Below are 24348 nucleotides of genomic sequence, written 5' to 3' on the forward strand. Positions count from 1 at the left end.
GGCGTGCCACTGCTGCCTCAGGAGCGAGCGCGGGGCAAGGGGCCAGCCCCGGGAGCTGCGGCTGCAGCTGCTCCGAGGAGGGGAGCCGGCAGATCAGCTTTCCTGCAGCTGGACTCGTGTGTTAGCAACCACATACTGGGGAGGGCAGGTTCAGCTGCAGAAAAGCAGCCTCTGCCAGGGCCCGCCTGGCTCTAACCCTGCCTGACGGGGCAACTCGCACCGGCCACAAGCAAAAAAGTTGTCGAAGCCAGAGAGGGGGGCGGTGGGAGATGCTGGCCTGTACGAGGCAGCCCTGTTGTGAGGGAGAGCAGTGAGATTCCCCGCTCCCAGGGTCTGCACCAGAGCCACCAGCTCCTCGTGATGATTTACAGGCTGGCAGCGAAGTGCCGAAGTGAGCGGGTCAGGGGCGAGGCGCTCCGGAGTCAGCACGTCCCCGAGGCCCCTTGGTCTGCCCAGAGAAACAGGACTCAGGACCAAATAAAACCCCCACTGAAGCCTGCAGTAACTCGTGGAAAACTGGGTCACTGCTTTACAGCTGCTTGCACTTCAAGCAGTGTTTTTAAACTGTATTTCAGAAGTTACACGGCATGCCAGAATACACGACAGCTTTTCAGCATGGCCTGCAGAGAAGAGCCCTGGGGCTTGCATGAGAGTGTGCTGGCTGGGGGATGCTTGGCTGCTCCCGAGGTCCCACGCTGCTCCCCGGGACAGCTGGAGGAGGAGGACACTCCTCTAGTATTCCCCTGCAGAGAAATCATTGCTTGTCTCACTTCTTCCATGGCTTCCTGAACAGTTCCACCCACTCCCATCATATGTTTACCGACTGGTGCATTCAACTTTCAGTGATTTAATTGGGAAATATCAGAGTTCAGACATACTTCTCTGTAACAACACCTAATGTTTACATGGTTCCTTCCCAAGCCCTGGTCAGCAGGGTGAACTGAAACCCCGCAAATGGCCTTGCTGCCCACACAGCCCCAGTGGGCATTAACTCCACGTTCCCACCAGATTTTTGCTCAGCAGAAACAGAGGCAAAGCCTCTGCTCTTGTATTTGTGTGGAGAAAATAAAACCAGAAGCAAACCACACGTGGCTGGGCTGCAGTGATGCAGGAATTAACGATGCAATTCTCCTTGCCCAGTCCAGCCGAGATCTCCAAAGCTTAATGAAGTGAGCTTCCTGTTAATGAACACTGAAGGTAATTAATGATTGAGGAGCAGAGAGAAATTCTCCGAGACACGCATTCACCAGGTGTCACTGGCTGTGACCAACGTAAGAGTCTTCCCTTGTTTTCCAGTGTGCAAGTGTCTCATTACTGAGCAAAATGTTGTGGGGTTTTTTTAGGGTATCAATGCATCATTTTAGCTATTGATTGGAGAGAGACTTTTAAAAGGGAAAAGGGACAGGAGACCTGCAGGCTCCTGCTGGGTAAGACCTGGAGACCTTGTGAGTCTTGGGAAGTCCCTTCCCAGGATGTCCCCTGGCACCTTACCTCTGTGGACTCCTCCTGCTCGTTTATCACCAAGAAAGCATCCTCGGTGGCCTGGCGCTTGGCGTCTGCGATGGTCTGCTCCATCCGAGCCCTCTCGGAGGCAATCATCTCAAAAGCCTTCTGCTCGGCCTCTGCCACCGCTTTCTGCACCTCCGACATGGCCTGGCGCTTCACCTCATTCACGGCTTCTTCTGGAAAAAAAATGCAGCTTCATCCACCCACCCCAGGAGCGGAATGAGCCTCAGAGATGAGAGATGTCGGGATGTGGCAGCGTGTTGGCTGCAGCTGGGATGCCCAGGGCAGCAGGGATGAAGGGACGTGGTCAGCACCAGCATCACGACTGCTCCTGGGAGCCGAGGGGCCACGCTTAGCCCCACAGGATCCCCACTGGCAGCATACAGAAGGAGCAAAGCACTTTGGAAAACCCAGGCTGGGGGCATTGCAGCCAGATGTGCACATCCTGGGGCCTTCCTGCAGCTGGGCTTCTCCAGTTCCCGCAGAGCAAATCTAGAGCATCTGTGTTTACCTCGACCGATCCGGCAGAATCCCTCACCGAGGTTACTAGCAAACACTTACCAGCTTTTTTCCATATCTCTTCGGTGACGTAGCCTGTGCCCGACCTGCTGCTGAACTCCCGCAATGAATCTGTTGGATAAGGGACACAGGGTGAGGTTGGCAAAGCCTCATCTCCCCCCACTGCTGCTTGAGCAAGTGCTCGGCGGTACCTTGGTACGTCATGAGGCAGGGTAGAATTAACCAGCTAAAACTCAAAGCAGAGGATTCCTACAGTGAAAGCCATGCATCAAGCACTCAGATGATAGACTACAACATTTAATTAGCGCCTTGCATAATTTATGACACTATATAACCCATTTCCATCTCCTGGTACTCTATAACAACAGGCAATGCTTATAAATATGTGCCATCAAACATCTGCACTGCCCAGCGACTTCGTGCATCAATCTATATGTCCAGAAATTTATATTAAGGGCAGCACTTTCCATTCCCAAGGGCAATTCAAAGGCTTGAACTGACTCTGTCCTGCCAGAGCTCTTGGGGAGAGAGGTGTGTACGCAGCACCCATGAGCCTGGGAAGAGCCTGTGTGACAGATGGGGACAGTCACACAGGGATGTAACACAGGCTGCAGTCACAGAGGGAAGCTTCTCAGGAGCCTCGTCCTGTGTTCTGTCTGCATCCCCCTTTTTAAGGCTTCAGAGTTACCTTCTGAAGCGTCAAAACAAAAACTAATTCGTGTCAAAGGCTGGTGGGAGAACCAAAGCACTCCAGGAGGGCGGTGAGGTTAAGCCTGTGGTACACCTGAGGATGCTTCTTGATGTTTAACTGCACCTTCTTGCAACAGCAACGGAGCTTGAAAATTAGCCCTAGGTCCCACGAGGGGGGAAAGCATCAACAACGCTCCCAACTTATAAAAAAAAATTAAATTATATCACCTTTAACAACATGGAGCTGTTAGTCACAATATACTTAACTGTAGAAGGGCTAAAACCAGGCTGTGCTGCTCAGGCCATCGCACGTGCGCAGCCACCCCACGGCCTCGCTCCATGCTGCTCTGCAGTCACAGCTGGAGCCACGGGTGCTTGGTTTCCGAGAAACTCCGATTAATCTCTTCTATTTTAGTTCCTTTTGCTTGTGTACTTGTTATTGTTTTCCCAGGAAATACTGGTTCTTGCTGTCTGGAAACTATCAAAACTTGTTCAATTGCAGCTAAATCTGGGCTGGGCTCTAATTCAGATGGTTCTTTTTGACATGCAGGAGGTTTCATTCTTTATTTTGTATACAAATAAGTTGAATGTATATAAAATTGAGAGTTTTAGTTTGACATTTATTAGTATTGCTAGAAAACATCCATCCTCATTACTGAATGATCAGCTGCTTTTTTCAGCATTTGATTTGCAGCAAATTTATTTGGATGGAAATTAGAGTTCTATTCAAATGCATAATATCAGCATTTCAGACTTGTTTTTTGTAAAGGGTCAAAACCTCCGCATACTGGATGGGAAAAATAGTCAGCTTTAATAAAGTTAAGTTGACTCATGATACAAAAATAGAATTAATAACTCAGGTAGTAGCTCTTACACTTACAGCAGTCTTCGGTATTTTTAGAATTAGTAGACCTTGACATTTACAATCCTTTAGGCAAGACAAAATGGAAAGGGAAGAGGGGCGGAACCAACCACCTCTCCCGCCTTTTTGTCCCCTGTTTCTCAGCTTGGAATGATCTTGGCTCGGGTTGCTCAGCTCGGTGACAAGGGAGATGCTCTCCTGGCACCAGCAGAAGGTGCTGCTGGCTGCCCAAAGGTGCCTTCAGACCTCAGCAAATGCTGCTTCCAGGAGCTCACCCAGCTCCTTCCAATGAATCGTCTCTCTTCAAAGCTTTGAGAACAGCTATGCGCTGCTTAGGTATTTAATTTATATTATAATTTGAATGTATTATCATCACTTTATGCCTAATATAGCTGTGTCGTAATTAGACACCCACTTAAAAAGGTCGTGGCTCAGCACGCCCACCCTCGCTTACCGCTGCCGATGGAGTCGGAGCTGCTGGGGCTGTGCTGCCTGGAGACGAGCTCGCTGCCCGCCTTCCGCGGCTCGGCCGTCTCGCTGCACCGCCTCTTCCAGTAGTTGAGCTCTTCCCGATCGGCCTCCTGGCAGCGCCGCAGCACGGCCATCGAGCGCCGGGTCTTCTCCACCATCTCCATGATGCAGTTCAGGGCCTGCAGGGAGGAAGGGGTTCTCAGTCTTGCTCATGAGGTCACCTCCCAAGCTGCTCGTCGGAGGCACCATGGAGGGACCATCGCAGGAAGATGAAACACGAGGTCATGTCCCAGCAACAGGCTCTGAGGATGAGGCAGTGTTCGAGCAGGTGGGTAAGACCTGGGGGCCGTACCATGCACAGCAGCGATGCAGTGCCCGCTGGGAGGGACCTGCTCACACCCACCCCGTGAGGCCTTGGCCACCACAGGACGTGGCTAAACTCCTTCAGGCCGCTCTCCTGAAGATGGAGGGGAAAAACCCACCACTTACCTACGGGAATAAGGTGCCCATGCAAGGGTTGGCTGCGGTACTGGTGCCAACTCTCCACAGTCACATCCCAACTTGCAAATATTCAGCTATGGGGCCTCTACTCCGCCCCACACCCCCCAAAAAAATCCATCAGCTTTAGAGCATAAGCAAGCATGAGATCTCTCTGCTTTTACGATCAAAGCTGAATTTCAATCGCACCTCTCTAGGGGAAACACTCCAACGAAGTGCTTGGATGAGCAGCCTTGCTCAGAGAGAAAAAGCTGACTGCAGAAAGTCTGCCAGAAGTACCGAGTCTTGCGGTTTGTGTGCCTAGTGAGGCCCACAAAAGGCTGGCACCTCAGGAAAAAAAGTCTTTAAAAAAATAAAAATGTGTTTACTTATTCTGTAAGCTCCATATCTTATTGCACATAGCACATCTGCACACTTGTTGGCCCAACGCTGGCCAGGCTGAGGCAGGAAAGACCCGTGTGGGACAAGGCTGGGTTGTGGGACAAGGCCAGGGCAGCACAGGGCCATGCTCAGCAGAAGCTCCCCAGCTCCAGACACTTCACCCAGAGTGATCTGGGCTCCCACTAACCATGGGCAGAGAAAACCTGCCAGGAAAGCGCTACTGCTCTTATCTGCCCTCCCTGACATCCACCTCCTTGTGGTGGTTTGTTCCTCTACAAGCCGCTAGGAAAGGCTGGATATGGTATCAACAAGAAAATCAGAAACTGGAGCAGGTGGAACACTGGGTTGCTGCGTCCCACAGAGCTTCCCACACCTCCTGCCGTTTCTTACGTGATCGAGATGCTTCCACTCGTCAGCCCACTCTCTCTCCGTGAGGCGGTGGTCCACCAGCTCATCCTGGTATCCCCCGTTCAAACCTGCAACAAACCACAGCCAGGGGCACGATTCGATGGACTGAGCTTCCAGTGCTGGCGAGGGAAGGTGGCCCCGAAGCGGTAACAAAGAGCTGCATTTCCAGCTACATAGAGCTGGGATTTTAAAGCACAGCTGAAGGAGGTGGGTCTACAGGGGAAATTCCACCACAGTGCTTTCATCCCTGTCGGTGCCTCATCTCAAAAGTGCTACAACCCACTCACAGGTCTGGATCTGACCTGCTGAGGAGCCAGCTCCCTCATCAAAATCCCACAGGAGCTCAGAGCTTGTGATTCAGGCTGCTCTGCTGGAAACACAGCGTGTGCCTCCCACACCCCCCTGGGGAGAAACAGGGCCGGGGGTCAGCTCTGCTCTCTAGCTTTAGTGATCTTGGAAAAGTTACTTCCTATTTCCCCTGCCCTCCACTCCTGCCTGCCAGGTTGGCTACACTCAACTCACACACCAGCTCCTTCCTCCTCACCCTCATTGTCTCCAGCCTTTACATGTACACAGGGATATACAAACTCTCAATCTTCCCATTTAACATCCCACGATCAGTTGTTTTCTCCAAATTCCCTGCAAAAACTCAGCTGAGGACATGCCCAGCATTACACAGCTTTGGGTGCAAGTGGCCAAGCAGGGACTGATGCCAAAGCTCAACTGCTGGACCTCACAGCTCCTATGACTAAAAGTCCTCCTGGCTTTCTTACCAAGACCACCATGCCTGTCCCGAATCTCTCTGTGCTCCAACATCTTGCTGGGGTCCCTGTAGAGGTGGGAGGTTGCGATATCTTCCAAGGTGTAGTGCTGAAGGGGCGGCGGGGTGGGGTGGAACTGCCCCCCGGGGTTCATCAGGGGGATTGTCAGGGCAGGGCTGTGTCGGGGCGCGGGGCTGATGGTGCACACCCTCTTGGCCGGAGGCTCTGTCGGCAGCGGCTCCCTCTCAAAGCTGTTGTCTTCCCTTCTGCAACCACACCGGCAGAGAGAGGTGTTCGTTAGCACCACATAAATGTACTCAGGAAGGGAAAGATGCAGACTGCCAATCAGCAGAGTTTGGGCAGCGATGTTTTTACCAGGGGGTAAAGGCAGGGAGCTAAAACAAACATGCTCAAACTTGTGAACAAATCCACAAAATGACCCTGTCAAAGAGAAAGTTCAAGATGGCCAAGTGCTGTGATTCATCTTTCTGAGCATGACCAAATTAAAATTTCACAGTTTTTATAAATTTGAAGCATGCTCCACATAATTACGTAACAACTTTTAACTTGGAATAAGAAGTGGTGAAAATGAACTGCATGCTTCTCAGCCCTGACAGTGCCTCCGCTTGCTGCCCGGGGAGGCGGAGAACTGCTCAGCTCTCCAGCTCAGGCTTTTTAGAGCTACCCAGCAAGTCCCCCTGGGACAGAGCCTGCCTGAAAGAGGATCCCAACCTGAATTCACAGTGTATGAGGAGCAAACATTGGTGGTTTATTAACAGCCACAAAAGTCTCTGGGAGTGACAAGATCCTACGGTTTAGCCCTGGATGCTGCCTGAAGCTTCGACAGCAAAGTTGAAAGAGAAGTCACAATTTCGAGAACCTGGCAGAGCGATGGAAGCTGTTTTTACCTGTCTGGACTGTGCCTCTTCCCATTCCCGTTCACCTCGATCAGGAGCTCGGAGGAGTCGGCGGGGGATGTGGTGTTTGTGTTCAGCAGGATGTGCTCGTGCTGTGCCAGGTACTGGGAGGGCGTCTGCTTGGCAGCCCGGGCGCAGTGCAGCAGCTCTCTCTGCAGCAGCGGGAGGTTGGCCTGGAAAAGAAGCGTGGGTCTGGTTTATGCAGGCTGCAGGCAGGCCCTTCCAGCCGTTCGCAGGAGGTTTGCTCTGCACACCTAATCCCTCAGAGCAGTAACACCTAGAGCCTGTGGCCTCCGCTCAGGATCCTCCAGCTCCCAGTGTCTGCAAGGTCAGATTTACCTGTATTTTCTCAAGAGCTGAGGATGGCCTGACGTCAGTGCCCCCAAAAATCAAGTGTCATGGGAGGGGCTCTGTGTTTCCAGCATCTAACCACCCCAGACATGCCCTGTACACCAACACTTCAAGTATTCTAGATCTGAACATTTGCAAATAAGATTATAAGATCAGAAGCTGCTGAATGGAACTCGGTTTGTCTCCTTTATCCCTAACATACAAGCAGACATATGTGGCACTCGTTATAATGTTAGCTTTCCACAAGCCAGCCCCACATGGCCACTGCTACGGTCTGTGCAGTCTGTCTTGGACTTTAACAGGATTGCCATGGTGCTGGAAACGAGAGCTTTCCCAGCAAGGACATGCTGCCAAGTGGCACAGACTGGCACACAGAGTGCCGGCGAGCCCCACCAGCTCCCTGTCACCTTCAGAAAGGGGATCACAAACGGCCGGAGGGGGAAGTTCGTTGCCTCTTGCAGCTTGCAGTGAAATTCCTCGATTGTCACCGTTGAGTTCTGAGAAAAGAAATTAAAAAATGAAATGACAATTTGTTCTTATTTTTAGACACATGGGAAACAGCTCCAAATGAACAGAACTGGAAGGGAGACTGCATCTGCCACTACAGGACTGACAATGCTTGCATCAGACCCTGCCTAACACAGCCAAAAAGACTCGGGCCAATGGAGTAGAAATGCTTCACCAGGCGAGGGGTGAACGCTGTGCACAGCCGGCGCTGCCCAGCCCAACATCCTCCCAGCTCTGGGGCTGGGAGGCAGGGATGGGCTCCCGGCAGGCAGCAGGACCCAGCTGGCATCTCCTGCACCCTGCCCAGGGGCAGGCTGCAGGGAGCCATACAGCGATTCCAGCTGCTCAAGGCTGCAGGCCGTCCTCCCTCTCAACTCATCTCACCTAATCCATCCACAAGGTCAGCACCAGCCTGCTGCTCACCCCACTCGCACGGTCCCCCCTGGCCTGACCTGCATCCCTGTGGCCGTGCAGGCCGGGTGCTCCCCGGGACAGCAGCATTTGATAACCTGTACGTACAATGTTCACCCCTGCGGCAATTACCACGATCAGTGGTGAGGACAACAGGCAGAGGAACCTGGACAGCTTATCATTTCCCTTCCAAAGGGTAAGCTGAGGTACTACCCTACACCCATGGAAACGTATACGCCTGCCTTCTTCAGCAGCAGCAGCATTTTGCATCCAGTGCTCAAGCACTGTGAAAGCCCCCGAGGCCATGGACAGACCCACATTCCCTCTGCCTGTGCCAACCTTAGAAGCAGAACTACTCCAGGCTGCCTGCGGTCTGGCTACCTTTGCTGTGTGCTGAGCCTCAAAAGAAACATGCCAAAAGCCAGAGATCAGCTTAGGAGCAGCGCTGGGAGCTGCACTGGACCCCAGCCAGGCAGGCGGCTGGTGCTGTGCTCCAGGGTCTCGGTCCAGGGGATGGGCTTGCACAGCATTTATACCAGTCAGTTTCTATACCTGCAAATATTAAGTCACAATTCCACAGCAAGACCTGTTCCTTTGTTTTTTGAAGGGTGTTTTCAGCTGTCTGTAGCTACAGAAGGGCACGATGCACTGTTTATGCACCCACAAACTGCCACCGACCCCTGCTCTCACAAATCCAAGGGTAGGACTGCACAAGAAGGGCAGACAATGCCTACAGGTTATTTACCAAGCCTCTTCCTGTAGCTGCACCTTCAGACTGTCACAACCAAAGAATCAATGCCTTTGGTACTGCAGGCAAATATGCAATCAGCAAAGCAGCAGCACACCAGAAGCCTAGACCTCTTGTTCTGCAACAGCAGCCTTCCATCCTCTGCAGACCTTGGTAACAGTCAGCCTTGCTGTGCTAGTGGGCTTGTTTAAGACATGAAGGAGCAGCCCATCAAGGAAAAAAACCCAATAAATGTATCACTGCCTATCATAAATGAAATCTTTGAAGAGTCCAGATATTCTCTGCACACTCAAGAGCAGAGAAGCACTACCAGCTTTTCAGAGCAAGTCCCTGCTAGTGCCAGGACTCAGCTCCCAAGCAGCACCCCTGCTTTTCCATGACACCTGGCCGCCTTCCTGAGCAAAGCAGGTTTGAGCACCCTGAAGTCAGGGCAGCCCTAATGAAACAGTGGCTGGAACTGGAATTTCTTTGTATGGAGGCAGATCAGAGGCAAAGTGATCCACGGTCAGGGTCAGGCATGAGAAAGAAAACACTTTCCTTAGTATAAAACTACAGGCTCCTCTGAACTGTGTGAAAAGTTTCATTCATGAGGGGAAATGGAGAAACCCAGCAAAGCCCATGCCTTCCAGCAAGCCCATGGCACCAGACGTGTGGCCTTTATAGAAAAGCTTAGACCAAATCCTTCCAAGTTTTCCTAAGTTCAGCTGCACCCAAGCTCATGCCAAAGCCACTGGACAGCTTTTTGAAACCCACCAAAGAGAAGAAAAAAAGAAGTCCGCAAGTCTACTAGAAAGCATAAACATTACAGAGTCTTGCTCAGTCAACAGCTCTGCTCATAAAGGCACCAACAGATAATGTTGTGTAACGGGCAGGCGCTGGCTGCCAGGATCCCATCGCCAAAGGGCTCTGGCAGAAGCAAGGCAGCCCGGGCCGGCACGTGGGGCTTACCACTAGTGCCAGGACGAGGGTCCGGACCTTCTCCCCGATCTCTGGTGAAATGTCGTTGCCGAACTGCTGCAGAGTAGTGAGGAAGCGCTTCAGCTTGCTGAGCTGCCGGGCGCCACATGTGGCTGGGAGCTGCTGGTTCGTCAGTGAGGAGGAGGAGGAGGAGGAAGGACCGTTGCTAAATCTCTGGGGTGGGGATGGTGCCCCGTTCAGTGTCGGGGGGGAATGGTTTATTCCGTTGGGCACTGCAAATGGGAGACAGAAGTGTTACCGAGCATCAGACACGCACGTCCCTGTGGTCTGGTGTTTACGAGGATCCATCTTCCACCCAAGAACCTGCTGCTGCTGGTTAATCACTGCTAGCAAACTGGACAAGAACCAGAAAAAGGGCCATGGCCAGAGCAGAGCCTGCATGCCATGCCGGAGGGCACCCAGATGGTCACAGGCAACGTGTGTGCCTTCTCGTCCACCTTCCCTGAGCTCGTGGGGACGCTCTGCAGCTGCCAGCGCACAAGAACCATGCGCCCAGCCAAGGCATCCACAGGAGTTTTCCTTACAGGATTGCTCAGGTGTGATTTATAGCACTGCCAGTGACTTCCCTGGCATTTCTCTCCTCCGCCAGCTCCATTCACACAGCCAAACACTGCAGAATTGGGGCTCAGCAGAGCAGGCACACCTCCATCCGTGAGGACTGACGGGGTCAGGCTGCACAAAGCCAATGCTGTGGCAGACGGAGCTGCGCCATATGCTCAGCCCGATGAACTCAACGTGCTTTAGTTCAAAGTTTACGGCTCTCGGCAAGAATCACTGAGCAGCATTTTCTGGTCTGCGTCAGGCTGAAAATTACACCAGATGATCCAAGGATACTTCCCAGCCCCACTGTTTACAACGTCACCAGTGCTCCCTACAGCCAGGGCCCCACTGCCAGGATAGTGCAGCTCAGGTGCCTCCACCTCACCCAGAGGATGGCTGTTGGCATCCTGCCCCCTGCTGCACCTCCCTGGGGATCTACAGGCAGTTTTGCAAACACAGTTGTTTTTTCCAACCTGGTCCCATCTGTAACTTTGCCTCCTGTAAGCAGCAAGCATGTCGAAACAGACTGAAGGGCTGGAAGTCTGGGAACTCGGCGAGGGATTAGAATAAATTGTTGACATCCCTGCGCCACCATTGTGCAATCTAGAGCCCTGTCTGAAGAGCAGCTGTGTGCTTGGGGCCTCCAGTCAGTATAAACTCAGAATTTTAAAGGTGAAAAGTACATCACTGTAAATATAGTTTTAGCTGATCCACTGGGTTATCCTTAAAAGCCCAGCCCTGAATTCTTTATGGATGCAAGCACAGAAGAGAAAGCGACAAGCTATAAAAAACACTTCAAATGACAGCGTTCAGAGCAGAAGCACTGAAGCCACTCGGCAGAGCTGCCCCTTACATACAGGGCAGGGGAAGGTGTGTGCCACCATGGAGCAGCAACTTGCAAAAAAAAGATGCCAAAATTTCCGCTGCAGCTTCGTGAGGATCATACCAAATGATCACAACCCCAGTGAGGGTTTTTTGGAGAAGGTGGCAGGAGATACTTGAACGGTTAAACCCCTCTGGAGCACACTGGGGTCAGAGGCTGGAAAGGCTCCACACACCTGGTCCTGCCGTGGTGAGCACGGGAGGGAACTCAAGAAGATTAACCAGAATCAGTTAAGATGTAAGGGAAAGATAAGGCTAGAGAGACCATCAAAGGTGGTTCCTGCTAACAGGGTCTTCTGCAGCATAACAAAGACAGAGAGATGATGAAATGAAGGCAAAGGCCAGGACTCAGAGGATGAAGGTGCAAAGAGAAAGTGAGTTTATGCCTCTTGTTACGGAGCAATGCAACCTGAAAAACTCCTGTCCATGTCAGCTTCCCCAAAGCAGCAAAAGACCAGAAATGTCCTGCAGACAACATGTACTTGAAGGGTTAGCTACATGGAGTACCAGCAAACGCAGAGCTACGTGAAAGGCAAGGCTGCTGGCAATTACTCATGAAGAACATTTATTACATGATGAAAGTATTTATAAATAGGAGGGAAAGCCACCCAGAGAAGCTCCTCTCAGAGGACTGCACAACTCTGCACTCTCTAACAGCCACAACCAAGGTGCTTTACCCTCTTCTCTATTTCACTTCCTCTTATTCTTTCAAATGAAAGACTAGGGAGAGAAACAAGCTCTATTTATACCCCAGGAGAAGTAGGGGCTGTGCAACCCAGCTGGGGGGCTGCAGGGGACCCTCGGGGGAGGCTGCCAAAGATGGGAGTGACAGATGTTGATGGACTCAGGTGATGCCACGGAAGCAGAGCGAGTTGGGTTGGCTCGAGGCTGCTGTTAGATGCAGCCCCCGTAACCGCTCTCTGTGTTTGTAGGTTTAATCTGACCCCTCCTGCAAACGGTGTTACCGCAGGGTGGCTGGCAGTTATCTGCTCCTGCACGTCACCAGGATCTGCTCTGCCACAGACCACAGAGCCAGGCTGGGACCTCTATTTCCAGGTGAGAAGGTAGTGACGAAGCAAGCTGAGGTGGCATACAGAGACCGGTGCGATTACAGCTGTGAGGAAAGGAGGTTGCTAAATTCCTGGGAACATAAAAGTCATCATCTAGGGCTGCTCTGTTAAATTCTGCCTTAGGTCCTCAGTACTCAAAGGCTTTGTTACTTCTCCAACCCTTTAGTTACTGATCCACAGGCAGGCATGGCCTTCCTCCAGCATGCTGCTCCTCACCTGTCCAAGCCATGAGATTTCACAGGGCAGAGGACACACCCACTGACTCTGACAAAGACCCTTCAGTACAACTGACAAGTAAAAAGCAAGAATAAACTTCACCACAGGCTGTATCTCTCATCTCTCTTGGAAAGAAGCAATCAAGTCATCTGCAATCAGCAGATTCAGGCTCCTTGGCCCTTAACAGTGTGCCTGCTGAACAACCTCATTTGAAAAATTAATTTCTGTCACTTTGCTAATGATCTTTTTCTGCGTGAGCAAAAGGAGAGCCATTAAAAACCCCTCAGTGCATAAAGCTGGGGACAACGTGTCTGGCGGGATAACCCAGCGATTAGTGCTATTGCCAGCATCATGCAATACATCAGTGTGTGTCCTGAAAGAGGCTGGATTGTAAATCTCCGAAATCCATTGCCAGTGTGAAACTGTGAGATATCCCAGACACCATTGTGGACAGCAAAGCAATGCAGAACCAGCCAGGGAGATGCTCAGCGCAGGAAAAAAGGGGTGAGGAGGGCTTGGAAAATATGTACGTGCCACGTGTGGGGGTCAGATAACTCTGTGCCCAACAAAGTAAAGCAGCTTTGCTCCAGAATGATGCTTTTAAAAAGACATTAAATGGCATAAATATCAGCTAAGGGACAAAAAAAAGTCCGTACTCTTTCTAGACTGTGAGAAAAGGCTGTACACGTCCACTCTGTCCACAGAGTCACCTCTGTGCAACACCCTGCTAGAAGCAAGGCTGGGCAGGGCCAGGATCTACTGCAGCTTAATAGCAAAGATTATAAAGTGAAGATGGAGAAAAGAGAAGCTGGATGGACAGCAAGGAATTTCCAAGGCTGAGAAATTAAAAAAAAGGAAAACTTTCTAATCTCCACTACAGAAATGCTGTCTGCGAAGTGAGATATAGCAGAGAGGGAATTAACTCCTCCAAAAGATACAGTGAAAAGCCTGGCTCTTGGCTTGTTTGAAGCTGACCTGATAAAAGACTTCAATTTCTTAAGGAGTCTATGGCAGAAATCAAGGCTGCACCTGCAAGGACTCAAGGCAGCACTAGGAGTAAGGCAGGAGCAGGTGGGGTGGGGGGAGACGACAGACCCCTTTATATATCCTGCAGAGGCAGCAGAACAGGAGGGAAGCCCCAGCCACCCCTTCCTTACAGCCCTGCAGCGTGGCTAACGCTTGCCGTGCTGGTGAGCAGCCCTGGCTGACGGCTGAGACATCCCCGGTGACTTCTATAAGCAGAAGTTTTTCTCCTGGCTAGAGCTGGTCCCAGGGAAAAGCACGTTACTGGGGTCTTACGTGCAGTCGGGGTGAAGGACACGGGCCGGGGTCCGCCGGGGTTCACAGGGGGCAGCGGCGGCATGTTGGGAGGAGAGGACCTGGACTGTATCTTCACTTCCACGGGCGATCCGGGCATCACTGGCACCCTCTTCTCACCAGCGACTGTGTGAAGAGAAGGTGGTAACGCTTAGTGACAGTCACAGACAAGCATTTCCCCACCCAGCACATGAAGTACAGTTGCAAGGGCAAAGATGGGAAGGGGTGAAGGAAAAAAAATCACAGGAGGCTCCCACACTGCTGTGCACGCCCTGGGCGGGCAGCGGGTGTCCTGGGGTGCTGCCGGGCAGGCTCAGGATGCCTGTGTTCACCATCCCAGACTCTCAAATGCATCTTTTCACCCCTTGTGCCCAAAGATGCTTCCTCAAAATATTTCTGCCCACTTGCTTTGCTTTTCTCCCCTGTAAGACCCCCTCAGCCCATGCTGGTGTGCACGGGGCAGCACTGGTGAGGGGTGCTGAGGTTCCACTGCCAGCCCTGCTCTCCACTGAGAAAAAACACACTCCAAAGCAGCCACTTTGGCAAACAGCTCTCTGACCAGCTTTTCACATTTGCTTTTTTAAAAAAAGTCACAAATTAAATGCTCCTACACCTCCTCTCTTGCACCAGGGTGTTCCTTGCTGCCAGCACAGTCCCCCCATGGCTGCACACACCCCGCACCCACTTGGCTTCTCTGGAGGAACTGCCAGGCTGAAGCCATGCAACAGTCAGCTCGGTTTTTGGGTGGGTGCTGGCCCGCTGTGCAGGGCCCACCGGTGCAACATTGGCAGCAGCTGTGTCAGAAGTGACTGAAATGCTCATGGCACTGTAAAAATGAGCCCATATCAGCTAGTCATACCCTCTCTCTGGCGTGGAGACTCTGGTGCCTAATACAGCACCAGTTCACGCCACAGCTTCTTTTTCAGCCTCTGAGGGTCCCTCCTGAGGACCCAAGCTCTGGCGGTATGTCCCAGCCCAGCTGAACCAGTTGGTCATGCTCGTGGCTCCAGTGTGGCTTAAGTCAGCCTCAGAAGCGTCCTTGGGGAGAAAGGAGAGAAAAGGAGGAAATGTGTGCTTATGCAAGCCTTAGGGAGGATGTTAGGATTTTGGGGGGGGATTTGGGTTGAGTTTTTTGGTTTTTAGAACCAGACAGCTCAGCAGACAAAACCTAAGCATCTCCAAAAGTGCAGCTCCCATTGGAGCCCACAAAGCCCCCCCGGGGGCGCTCCATGACACGCTGTCAGGGCTTCAGCACCCGCCTGGATGTGGAGCTCAACACCCTGGGTGATGTGACATGCAGCAAATTGTCCCTCCGAGCTCCCTGCTCCTCGAGCCACTGCTCCCTCGCTCAATTAGCTTCCTAACGAGTTGTGACCGCCAGCGCAGGAACACTGATGGGTTCCCAGCGCCCATCTGCACCCGGCTCCGGGGTGAGGGAGGTGCAGACATTCATCTTTCACCTCTCTCTGGTGCAAGCAAGCTGGGCTTCGGTCTGGTGAATTTTCTCAGGCAGTTGTTGGCTTTCAGCGAGCAGAGAAGTCTGACGGAGCTTCAGGGCAGCAGCCAAGCGAGCGCTTTGTGCTGGCACACAAGCATCACCACTCAGCACAGTGGCTGAAGGGGGATCCCAGTGCACCCCCTGGAACTGGGCACAGCCAAAAACCGACATGTGCACAGAGGCTCTCTACCGTCTGGGATCAGTCCTGATCCTGCTTTAAGCCACAGAGGAAGGGTATTAAAGATCATGCTGTAATCTAATCAAATTAGATTACAATCTAATTTGTAATCCACTGTTTTTACAAGTATCTATCAACTGTAAGAAATTCAGCTTTCAAGTTCTGGCAAAGCAATTAAATGCTGTATTCCCACAAAGCTGAGAAGCACAGAATGAACGGTAAAGTTTTGCACTGAAATGCAACCACAAAACCTGCTGCTTCGCAACTCCTGACAACAGAAATGCTGCTTTTGAGGAGAGAAGATGCAAACTGCCACCCAAGCCCTTCGTGTCGCTGGCCTGGAATCTGCTCCGTGAACCACCAGCACCTGCTCTGCCACCATGCACCAGGCATGAGCTGGCTCATTTATTTTCCTCGTGACAAGTCATGGTTAACATCAGCAAGGTAACAAATGAAGTGTATGTTTTCTCACATTTTTCTTTCTGTTTGCTGGATGATTTGTGGAAGGGGGCACAGAGATGAATACATGCTGAAAACCCATGTTTTCCTGCCATTTCAGCACAGCTGGAATAACTGAGGTGGTGGGGCTGGAATTGCTATAAAACCTGTGTCTGCAGTACTTCCATGGCAGAGAGTTTGTGTCTCTTTATTTAAACCTGTTTAAAAAAAAAAAAAAAATTCTAGGCTTTGCTCCCATGAACAGAGTGAGGACCCACCAAATGCTCTATTAATCTTAACATATAATAACCATATTAATATTATGAACTACTATTCGCATACATTTGGTCCAACTTTCCTATGATTTAATACTGATGTGCAGACTCTCCCTATCCCATCCACACATGAATACAATATTCAGATAATAACAACACATTGACATAGGAATAGGAAGTCATTCGTGCACACAGGTACCCATTCCAGCAGGTGAGTTTATTATAAAGAGCAGGAGGGGACAAACTCTCGCCTTTCCTCCCACTCAAAATAAATGCAGCAAAATAGTCAAATAGCAGGGTTTGTGCATGAAGTTAGGGGCGTTCCTAGCAGAAGTAGTCTGAGTTCTGTCACCCAGGCAGGGAAGGGAAATGTTGCTAAACAACCCAAATTTTTCAGTCAAAACGGCACTAATTGTGTCTATCCACAACGATGCCAGCTGCAAGATGGCCATCAGGGGACAGAAACATGTTTGCTCCGAATATGGGAATAATTGCAAAACCGTGAGCTAATACAGGAGAACCAGGACCTGTTTGCACGTTGTCCACAGAGATGTGAGATGTGGTTCAGGCTTTCCTCTGCAAGCTCTCTGCCTGCCTCTGCACCTGCCCGGCTGCAGGCACACCAAGGAGCGCGCTGCATCGCTCCCTGTGGGCTGCTAGCCCCTTCCTTCTGCACAGCCCAAATACCACTGTGCTGCCACCCGCCCGCCTCCTTGGATCTTCTTCACCTGCTTCCTATGAAACCCTCCTCCCCGGGAGAATATGGCCAACCTGATATTGCCATGCTCTGGAGAGAAACAGACTGTGAAACCAATCCTTAAGGTTTCTCCTCTTTCCTCCTAAAATGCTCCTAGAGCACATTAAGAAAGCAGAACTAATTTGGTTAATTTACAGGGGGGGGGGGGGGGAAGTCACATGGAATTTATAATCCCAAAATAAAACCAGCTACTGCTGGGTTACTGCATGAGACACCAAAACCAAAGCCCACGAGAAGCCAACACCTTCTTTTCCAAGCTCACTCCGACAGACAAGAAGCAAACAGGATTGTTAAATTTAAAAGCTTCCTGCTAATGACCTGGGGCATCTATAAATGCAGATAAAAACCATCTTTCTAAAACTCCTCCTTTTTAGCCTAAACACATCCATTTAATGAGAATCATGTGAGCAAACCAGACTGCAAACGAGGACTTGAGTCAGCCTCGCATTGACCTGGGGCTAAAAATGAGCCAGTGAGATGGTCCCTGGAGAAATGCTGCCTTCCCAGTCTCTTTCTTCTGCATTTCACTGTTCAGAAATATTTACTGGCTCACCAATGGCAACATTTCAGAGCTGTCTCCAGATGCACTGAGAGGATGCTGAGATGCTCCTCAAAATGCCTGCAAGTCCGTCCAGCGTATCAGTCATCTGATATCACGCTGGAGTCACACACTGTAATAGATTTTTGGATGATGCTCTAAGAATAATTCTTTTCAATGACTGAACTCCAATTGTCAGAGCATGACATCTACCTAAACTAGAAACAATGGTTTGTTTTCCTTCAAAAACTCATCCTTCCAAACCCTAGCTGGACTTCGAAACATTTACAAATGTGTAGTTATTTTTCAGGCAGTGTCTGCAGGACACAGATTGAACATGTTTATGGCACAACACTTTTGCTGTCAAGCTGCCAAACGTCAAAACTTTGCAGTGACACATGCTCAACTTTGCACCCAGGACCTGCAAAGGTTAACCAGGGAAAGAGGCGTCAGCGACGTGGCCAACCAGCCGGGTGGGAGAGCTGCCTTCCTGGCCTTGGATGTGCTGGAGTTTCACATGGGAAGACGATTCACTGGGAGTAGAATGAAACCCGATCACAGAGATGCTGTTTTAGTCTTGGCTTGATGCAAGAATTTCATCTTCTCCAAAAGCTGACAAAGCCTGAAGACCAGATTTCACAGCGATTGGAGTTACAGATTTCAGATGCTGCAAAGCTGCTGTCTGGGTGAGGACAGCTGTAGGCACATATCGGTTTATGCTGCGTGCCCTATATATTCGCGTGTTCCATTTAAGGAGCCCAGGTGTGGAAGAGGCTAGAAAGCCCCAGAGCTTTGAATACACCTGAAACCCTTCATCCCTAGTGACATGAAGAAAAACCCCAGTTCTACATGACTCTCACAGCACATACCAACAGTCAATGCATTTCCTTTGCTGCTCCAGTTCTCATCCTAGCATAACAAATCGAAAAGGAGCATATGTCAAGATTAAGTGCAGCTGATTGTTTTCCTTTCTGGAAAGGAGAGCTAAGTGAGGCGACAGGACAGCATGCCAGGAAAAAACCTGGGGTCTTGACTGGTCCTCAGAGAATTCCCACTCCTGTGCTTCCAGGGGACCGAGACTCCAGCTCTCCAACAGAACAGCACATTTTAGAATGGGCAGTTTCAACACATTTCATGAGACATTTCCTCATACTTATTTTCTTTAAAGAAGTCTTTCACCTATGGTGTTTAGTACAGAGAGTGATGCTGTGATAGGTAACCTCTGAAGAATGGCTAGCATTTACTGAACTGTATAAAGAAGCTGTTTATTAATCTCTTCACGCCTGTGGGTTTGAGAAAAGGGAAAAGGCAGAAGAAAAAAAATAGCGACAAGTTAGGGAGTATCTCAAGTACACTGGAATTTAAATTAATCCTTAAATGCCTTTGGCAATTAGAGAATAAACTAAGTGATGAAAAAGAAATAAAAACACTGCATGAAGAAAACTGGATGTTACTTTCCCCAAAAAAGCAAGATAAGGAACTGGAGAAGAGAGTCCGGAATAACCCTGGGGGGCAGACAGACACAACTGGTCTCCTCCTCATCCACTTCCTAAAGTTCAAAACATAGTTCCAACAGTCATCAGAATAGTATCAGGATGGGAGACTTATATTTATTAACAAAACGCAGACTGTGAACCTTTCTCACATCCTTGCTGGGGCTACAACTCCCATAAACACAGTTGCATTTTGAAGAGGCGATGGGCAGTTATGAAGCGCCTGAGGCTGGTGGTGCTCTGCTTTGCAGGATGATGCTCAAGGGAAAGCCTTGATCTAGTTGTGAGAGCGGACTTGTGAGCTTGCTGAGAGTAAGGGAGGAGAGAGAGAGCCCCTGCTATGGTGAAGAAAACATGGATGTTTTATAGGAATTCACACTGTGGCATCTGCATGGGCACAATTTAACACCATCCAGCAACCTCTGTGAGTGAGCACATGGAGTACGTGCAGGTTCTTAAACTTTCCTATCAGCTCAAGACAGTAAAGACTTTCTTCTTTCCTCATGGGAAATGGATTTAAAGTCTGTGGCTGGATGTTTGGAGGGCATGTACAGCATGAGCATCAGTATCTTCAAGCCATTCTTGACACAGGTGTAGGATTCCCCTTGGTTTGCTGTCGTGAGAGTTAAGGAGGAACCTGCCTGGCCTAGAAGCGATTTTGTAGCTCCCATTTATAAATAAGCTGCACAGAGTTGGAACTGCTTCTCACAAACCTGTCTGCCAGACTTGAGCACTCCAGCTTTCTGCAGAAGTCAAAACATGAAACATATTGGAATAAATAAGAGAAAAACATTACATGTGAGGCAGCACTGCAAAACTGGCAGGTATGCACAGGTAAGGGTTTGCTTTTGCAGTTTGCAGGACAGAGAGAGCAGACTCAAAATCAGACCTTGCCAACAAGGATTTGATCCCTAAGTGGTTAGATTGACAGTCTGTAAGTTAACAATGTTTTGGTTTTAGTTCATGTCTTTTGAACAAAAGACTGTTTACAAGCGCTTGCCCAGTCGTTCAGTCTCAGGAGTAAAAGCATGTAACTGTTTCATACAGTAAGAAGAGGCTTAATCAGAGCAGATGTTTTCGACTTTGATCTACAACAGGCAGAATATGCTCATAACCTAAAAAGCCTCAAGAAGAGCCCCGAATTCATACATGTCTCTTGAGAGCAAGGGACTGGAGAATCATCCCAGTAGCAGCAGCTGAGGTTGTCTGCCAGGAGAAAGTCTTTAGTAGCCCAGGAGCCGGGTCCAAGCTTCTTCTGGAGCCAACAGAGAGACACCTCCAAAGGCAATTCAGCCCATCCCAAAACATTCATCAAAGCAAGGAAAATAAGCCACACTTCAGACACACCTCTCTTTCCACTGGCCCTATCTCTTCAGATGACCACTTGGACTAGAGGCATGAACTATAGATTGCCTACAAGTCAGCAAAATGAACCCTTCCTAGAAATAGTCCTTTCAACCAGAGACTTGTTTCCCCATGGTTTACAGGGGTAAGAATCTCTGGTTTAAGACAAAGCAACACAAAGCTCAACTAAATAAAGAGACCATTTGAAAGAGGGAAACAAAGGAAGGACACACCTCGGTGCCCTCTCCAGTGGCTGGCAGGACCCTGCCTACAGCCTAGGAGAGCTGCTTTTAGATAACTAGCTCAACATATCGTCCTGGAGAAAAAGCCAGGGAAATGGCCTAAACCCATCCATTCCAGCCCAAACATGTCTACGATGAAAAGGACACACTGCAGTTGGTTGCGTCGCAGGGTTCCCTGTTGATAGTCTGAATGCAAACGAGAGGCAGCATCAGTGTAACCTGACCCGATAACGTAAATAGGGTGAAATGAAATATGGTTCGCCACCTCCCCAGCTTTGGCGAATGTTTATTTTGAATAACATGCTTATCTGCTCCAACTGCTCACCATCTGTTTTCAGTCTCCACCAAGCTAATATTTTTCACATTTAGGAACTGAGAAATGGGAAGAATTACATTTAAATTTTATTAACATCTTTCCTCCGCTCTAAGGTTGCCTTTCCCTCCCCTTGACGGCTCTAAGCCATCTGTAGAGCACCTTTGCAGTTCTCCAAGGCATGCAGATGAGAGGTTATCTACATGCAAAACAAGAGTATCATTACTCAGACTTCTAGAAGACGCTGTTTACTGCTACTCCACTGCAATCCCTCCATCACCTGCTTCCAGACAGCTTCCCCCAAGCTCAGACTGAAACCACATCATTGAGGAACGAGCCAATATTTTATCTTTTTGCAGCATCACTGCATCAAAAAGTGATGGAGGGGGAAGACTGAAGATAAGCATCAGAAACAAGGCAGCCGATACAGCAGCCTTAAGAAAAAAAGGATGATTGGGCTAGTCCCAATTTAGTGAGGGAGATGTTAAGAGGTTTGTAGTCAAGATTACATTTCTGTACAAATATTGACATTTATTTGCGCATAGGGTGGTTTCCAGAGGTCTCCCTTTGCTTGAATCAATAAACGATAACTTACTGGGAGACAGAACTGGGAGACACGAGTGTGTCACATAAACAGGTCAGCAGCAAATGTTGGTCAACTGAGGCCCTTCTCCATCTCCTCCCTCCATGCCAAAGCACGGAGTTGGCTAAGATAATACTATAGCATCTGTTGCAGTGGGTAACTTATGTTACTGTACGGATACTTCCTCCACTAAATGCAGTCAGCCTATTTTTACCCTGTTTAGCTTGGTTTTATAGCACATCTAGGCTCCTGAGCTGTAAGATGCTGTGGGAGTGGAGAGGACTCAGCACCTCGCAGGAGAGCCTTGCATCACACAGGAGGGAGCTGCTGAGCCTGGGATAGGCATTTTATAAATCAAAAATAAACGCGTGTATCTCCATTGCCATCTATTCCTCTCCCACACACAGCTGTTTCACTTTAAATCTCAATTCAATGTGAAACTCAGATAGAAGAACTTGAAAGAGCAAAGTATGTTATCGCTCGCAACCAGTCCAGAAAGCAGTTAATAAGGGAAATAAGATTAATAATTTATTTCTGAAGGCAGACTGCAGATCTTTATCCATCTTGCCCTTCAGTGATTTTTATAAAAACCTATTAATGTGCCTGGCTCTACAAACTCATTGGTAGCACAGGTTGGACTTCACAGCAGTTCTCTTTTGCTGTGTTCCCACCCAGACAAGATGGTTGCAGCTCTGACTCTGCCCTCGCCTTGGCCATGCCAGACCCATCAGCACAAACCCACCTCGACATCATCTCTGCCTCCTTAGCTCTGGTTTCCTCTGGTCCACAGCCTCATACCAGGGTCTGCAGTGCAAGCCCACGGCTGCAGGATCCATCCCGCAAACAACTGCATCCGATAGCTCCCAGAGTGGGGTATGCATCGAGCCTCCCAAATCCTGGTCATCTGACTGCTACAAGAGCACAAACCACTTCGGCACGGTAGCCCCCCCTCTCCTGCTCTCACTGCCATGAAGGAGCAAGGGAATAGTTACTCAGACCACGAAAGCTGCCCTAAAAACCATTCACACATGGTGCGGCAGCCAGCTGGGAGCTGTTGCCGCTCTTACCAACAAGCCATAGCAATGCCCTTCCCACACAAGAAGTTTCGGGGACCCAAATTCATCTCTTGATGTCCCTGCCAAGAGCTTTTGCTCATCGGCTGTCTCAAAGGGATGCAGTGAGCACTGCTCGGGAGCCCACATGCCCCTGGGCAGGGAACCCACCCCACCCTCGCCAGCCACTTGCTCTGCCCCCATCAGAGACAGCCACCCCCAAGGGAGGGATATGCTCCTGGAATATACCCCAGCAGAATGCATTCCTGGAAACCAAAGCCTACAAAGCAGCCAGCATTTCAGTTTTAGGATGGGAAGGGCTCTGGGGATCGGGGAAGAGAGCTCCTCCCTCCCCGAAACCACCCCTCTGGTTGCTCAGACCTCTTTGGCCGGGGTTATAACCTGGACAGGGGCATGGGCAGGGCAGGGCAGCTGTGTTCAAGCAAAGGCAGAGATGCTCACTAGTTCGTGTGATTAGTTACTGCTACAGTACTTTGGTAATTTTTCATTAGTCCATTGTTCCACTTAAAGTTACAGAATCAAGACTTATTTTTGTTTTAAATCATCCACTCCCATTACAATATTAAGAAATATTTACTCCTCTGCACTATTTACTTATTAGGCTAAAGCACTCTGAATGAAAAATGAAAGCAGCTACAGATATCAAACAGGCAATTATCACAATCATGGAAAAATTAGTTCTTAAAAGTCTCAGCCTGCTGCACTGCTCTCTAAATCCTCCGACTCTGAGTGAAACAACGGTGGCGGGAGCAAACTTTCCAGATGGGAACATCTGTCTCTCATTTGCCGCAGGGAAGAAAACACCAGGAAGATTAACAGCTCTCAAGGCCGGTGGAGCCCAGACACAACACGTACAAAAGGGATGCCATTTAAAAAGAGACTTGAAGCAACAGCTTGGTATCAAAGATTTTTTTTAATTATTATTTTGTGGGGCTTCTACATACAGAGAAATGTTATGTCAGAAAAAAAAAAAAAAAAGAGCCTGAGTTTCACTTATAGTAAATGCTCTGTACAATGAAAGCAAGAATTGAGTTAACCATGCTTACATGAATGACATACAGCACTTCTACCAACTCAGCTACTTTTTAGAGATGAAAAATCATTACAAGGGTTGGCTTTAGGGGGTTACCCCCTAAAGGTCAGAAATAGCTCCCTGCCCAAAGCAGCAAGGCCATGGATGGGGTGAGGTGCCCCTCTGAGATCCAGAGACTGAACACCAAGTTTACTCCAGAGAGTAAAAAGCAATCCAACACATGGAAAACTCACAGCTGAAGGACATGCTAACCCAGCCTCCCCCAGCAACCCTAGCACTGAAAATCCATTCCTTTTAGTTTTCTTTAAACTCTGCCAGAGCTTAGGGACTGCATTTCTGAAGGCAGGCAGGCATTTCGGACAGGCTCCATCTCCTCCAGCCGCACATGTGATGCTGCCCAAATGGAAGTGTCAGGCACTAATGCTCGCTCCTGGCATGGTTCAGCAGCACAGCAAACGTGCAAGACATGCAAGCCATCCTCTGCACTTCAACACCAGAGCCACCAGCTCTGCCTCCACTCCACACCCAGCACTGGCATATCACAGCTTCC

The 24348-nt window shown here is 49.7% G+C and overlaps 1 protein-coding gene across 5 annotated transcripts in view; it reads right to left on the minus strand.

Moving 5' to 3' along the window:
* CBFA2T2 (CBFA2/RUNX1 partner transcriptional co-repressor 2) overlaps positions 1–24348 on the minus strand; it is a 66073-nt gene that overhangs the window by 5262 nt on the left and 36463 nt on the right. For 3 of the 5 annotated variants that reach the window (XM_074919855.1, XM_074919854.1, XM_074919851.1), the window contains exons 2-10: positions 14016–14159; positions 9979–10220; positions 7772–7861; positions 7005–7186; positions 6109–6362; positions 5318–5403; positions 4032–4227; positions 2068–2136; positions 1492–1682 (exon numbers count right to left, since the gene is read on the minus strand). In XM_074919855.1, the coding sequence (XP_074775956.1) occupies positions 1492–1682; positions 2068–2136; positions 4032–4227; positions 5318–5403; positions 6109–6362; positions 7005–7186; positions 7772–7861; positions 9979–10220; positions 14016–14133 (1428 nt within the window). In that variant the 5' untranslated portion in view covers positions 14134–14159. Of the gene's footprint in view, positions 1–1491; positions 1683–2067; positions 2137–2248; positions 2252–4031; positions 4228–5317; positions 5404–6108; positions 6363–7004; positions 7187–7771; positions 7862–9978; positions 10221–14015; positions 14160–24348 lie in introns of all 5 variants that reach the window. The other 2 variants (XM_074919853.1, XM_074919852.1) reach the window with 2 other exon arrangements.

The sequence above is a fragment of the Athene noctua genome, chromosome 16 (assembly GCF_965140245.1).
Source record: "Athene noctua chromosome 16, bAthNoc1.hap1.1, whole genome shotgun sequence".
NCBI lineage: Eukaryota > Metazoa > Chordata > Aves > Strigiformes > Strigidae > Athene > Athene noctua.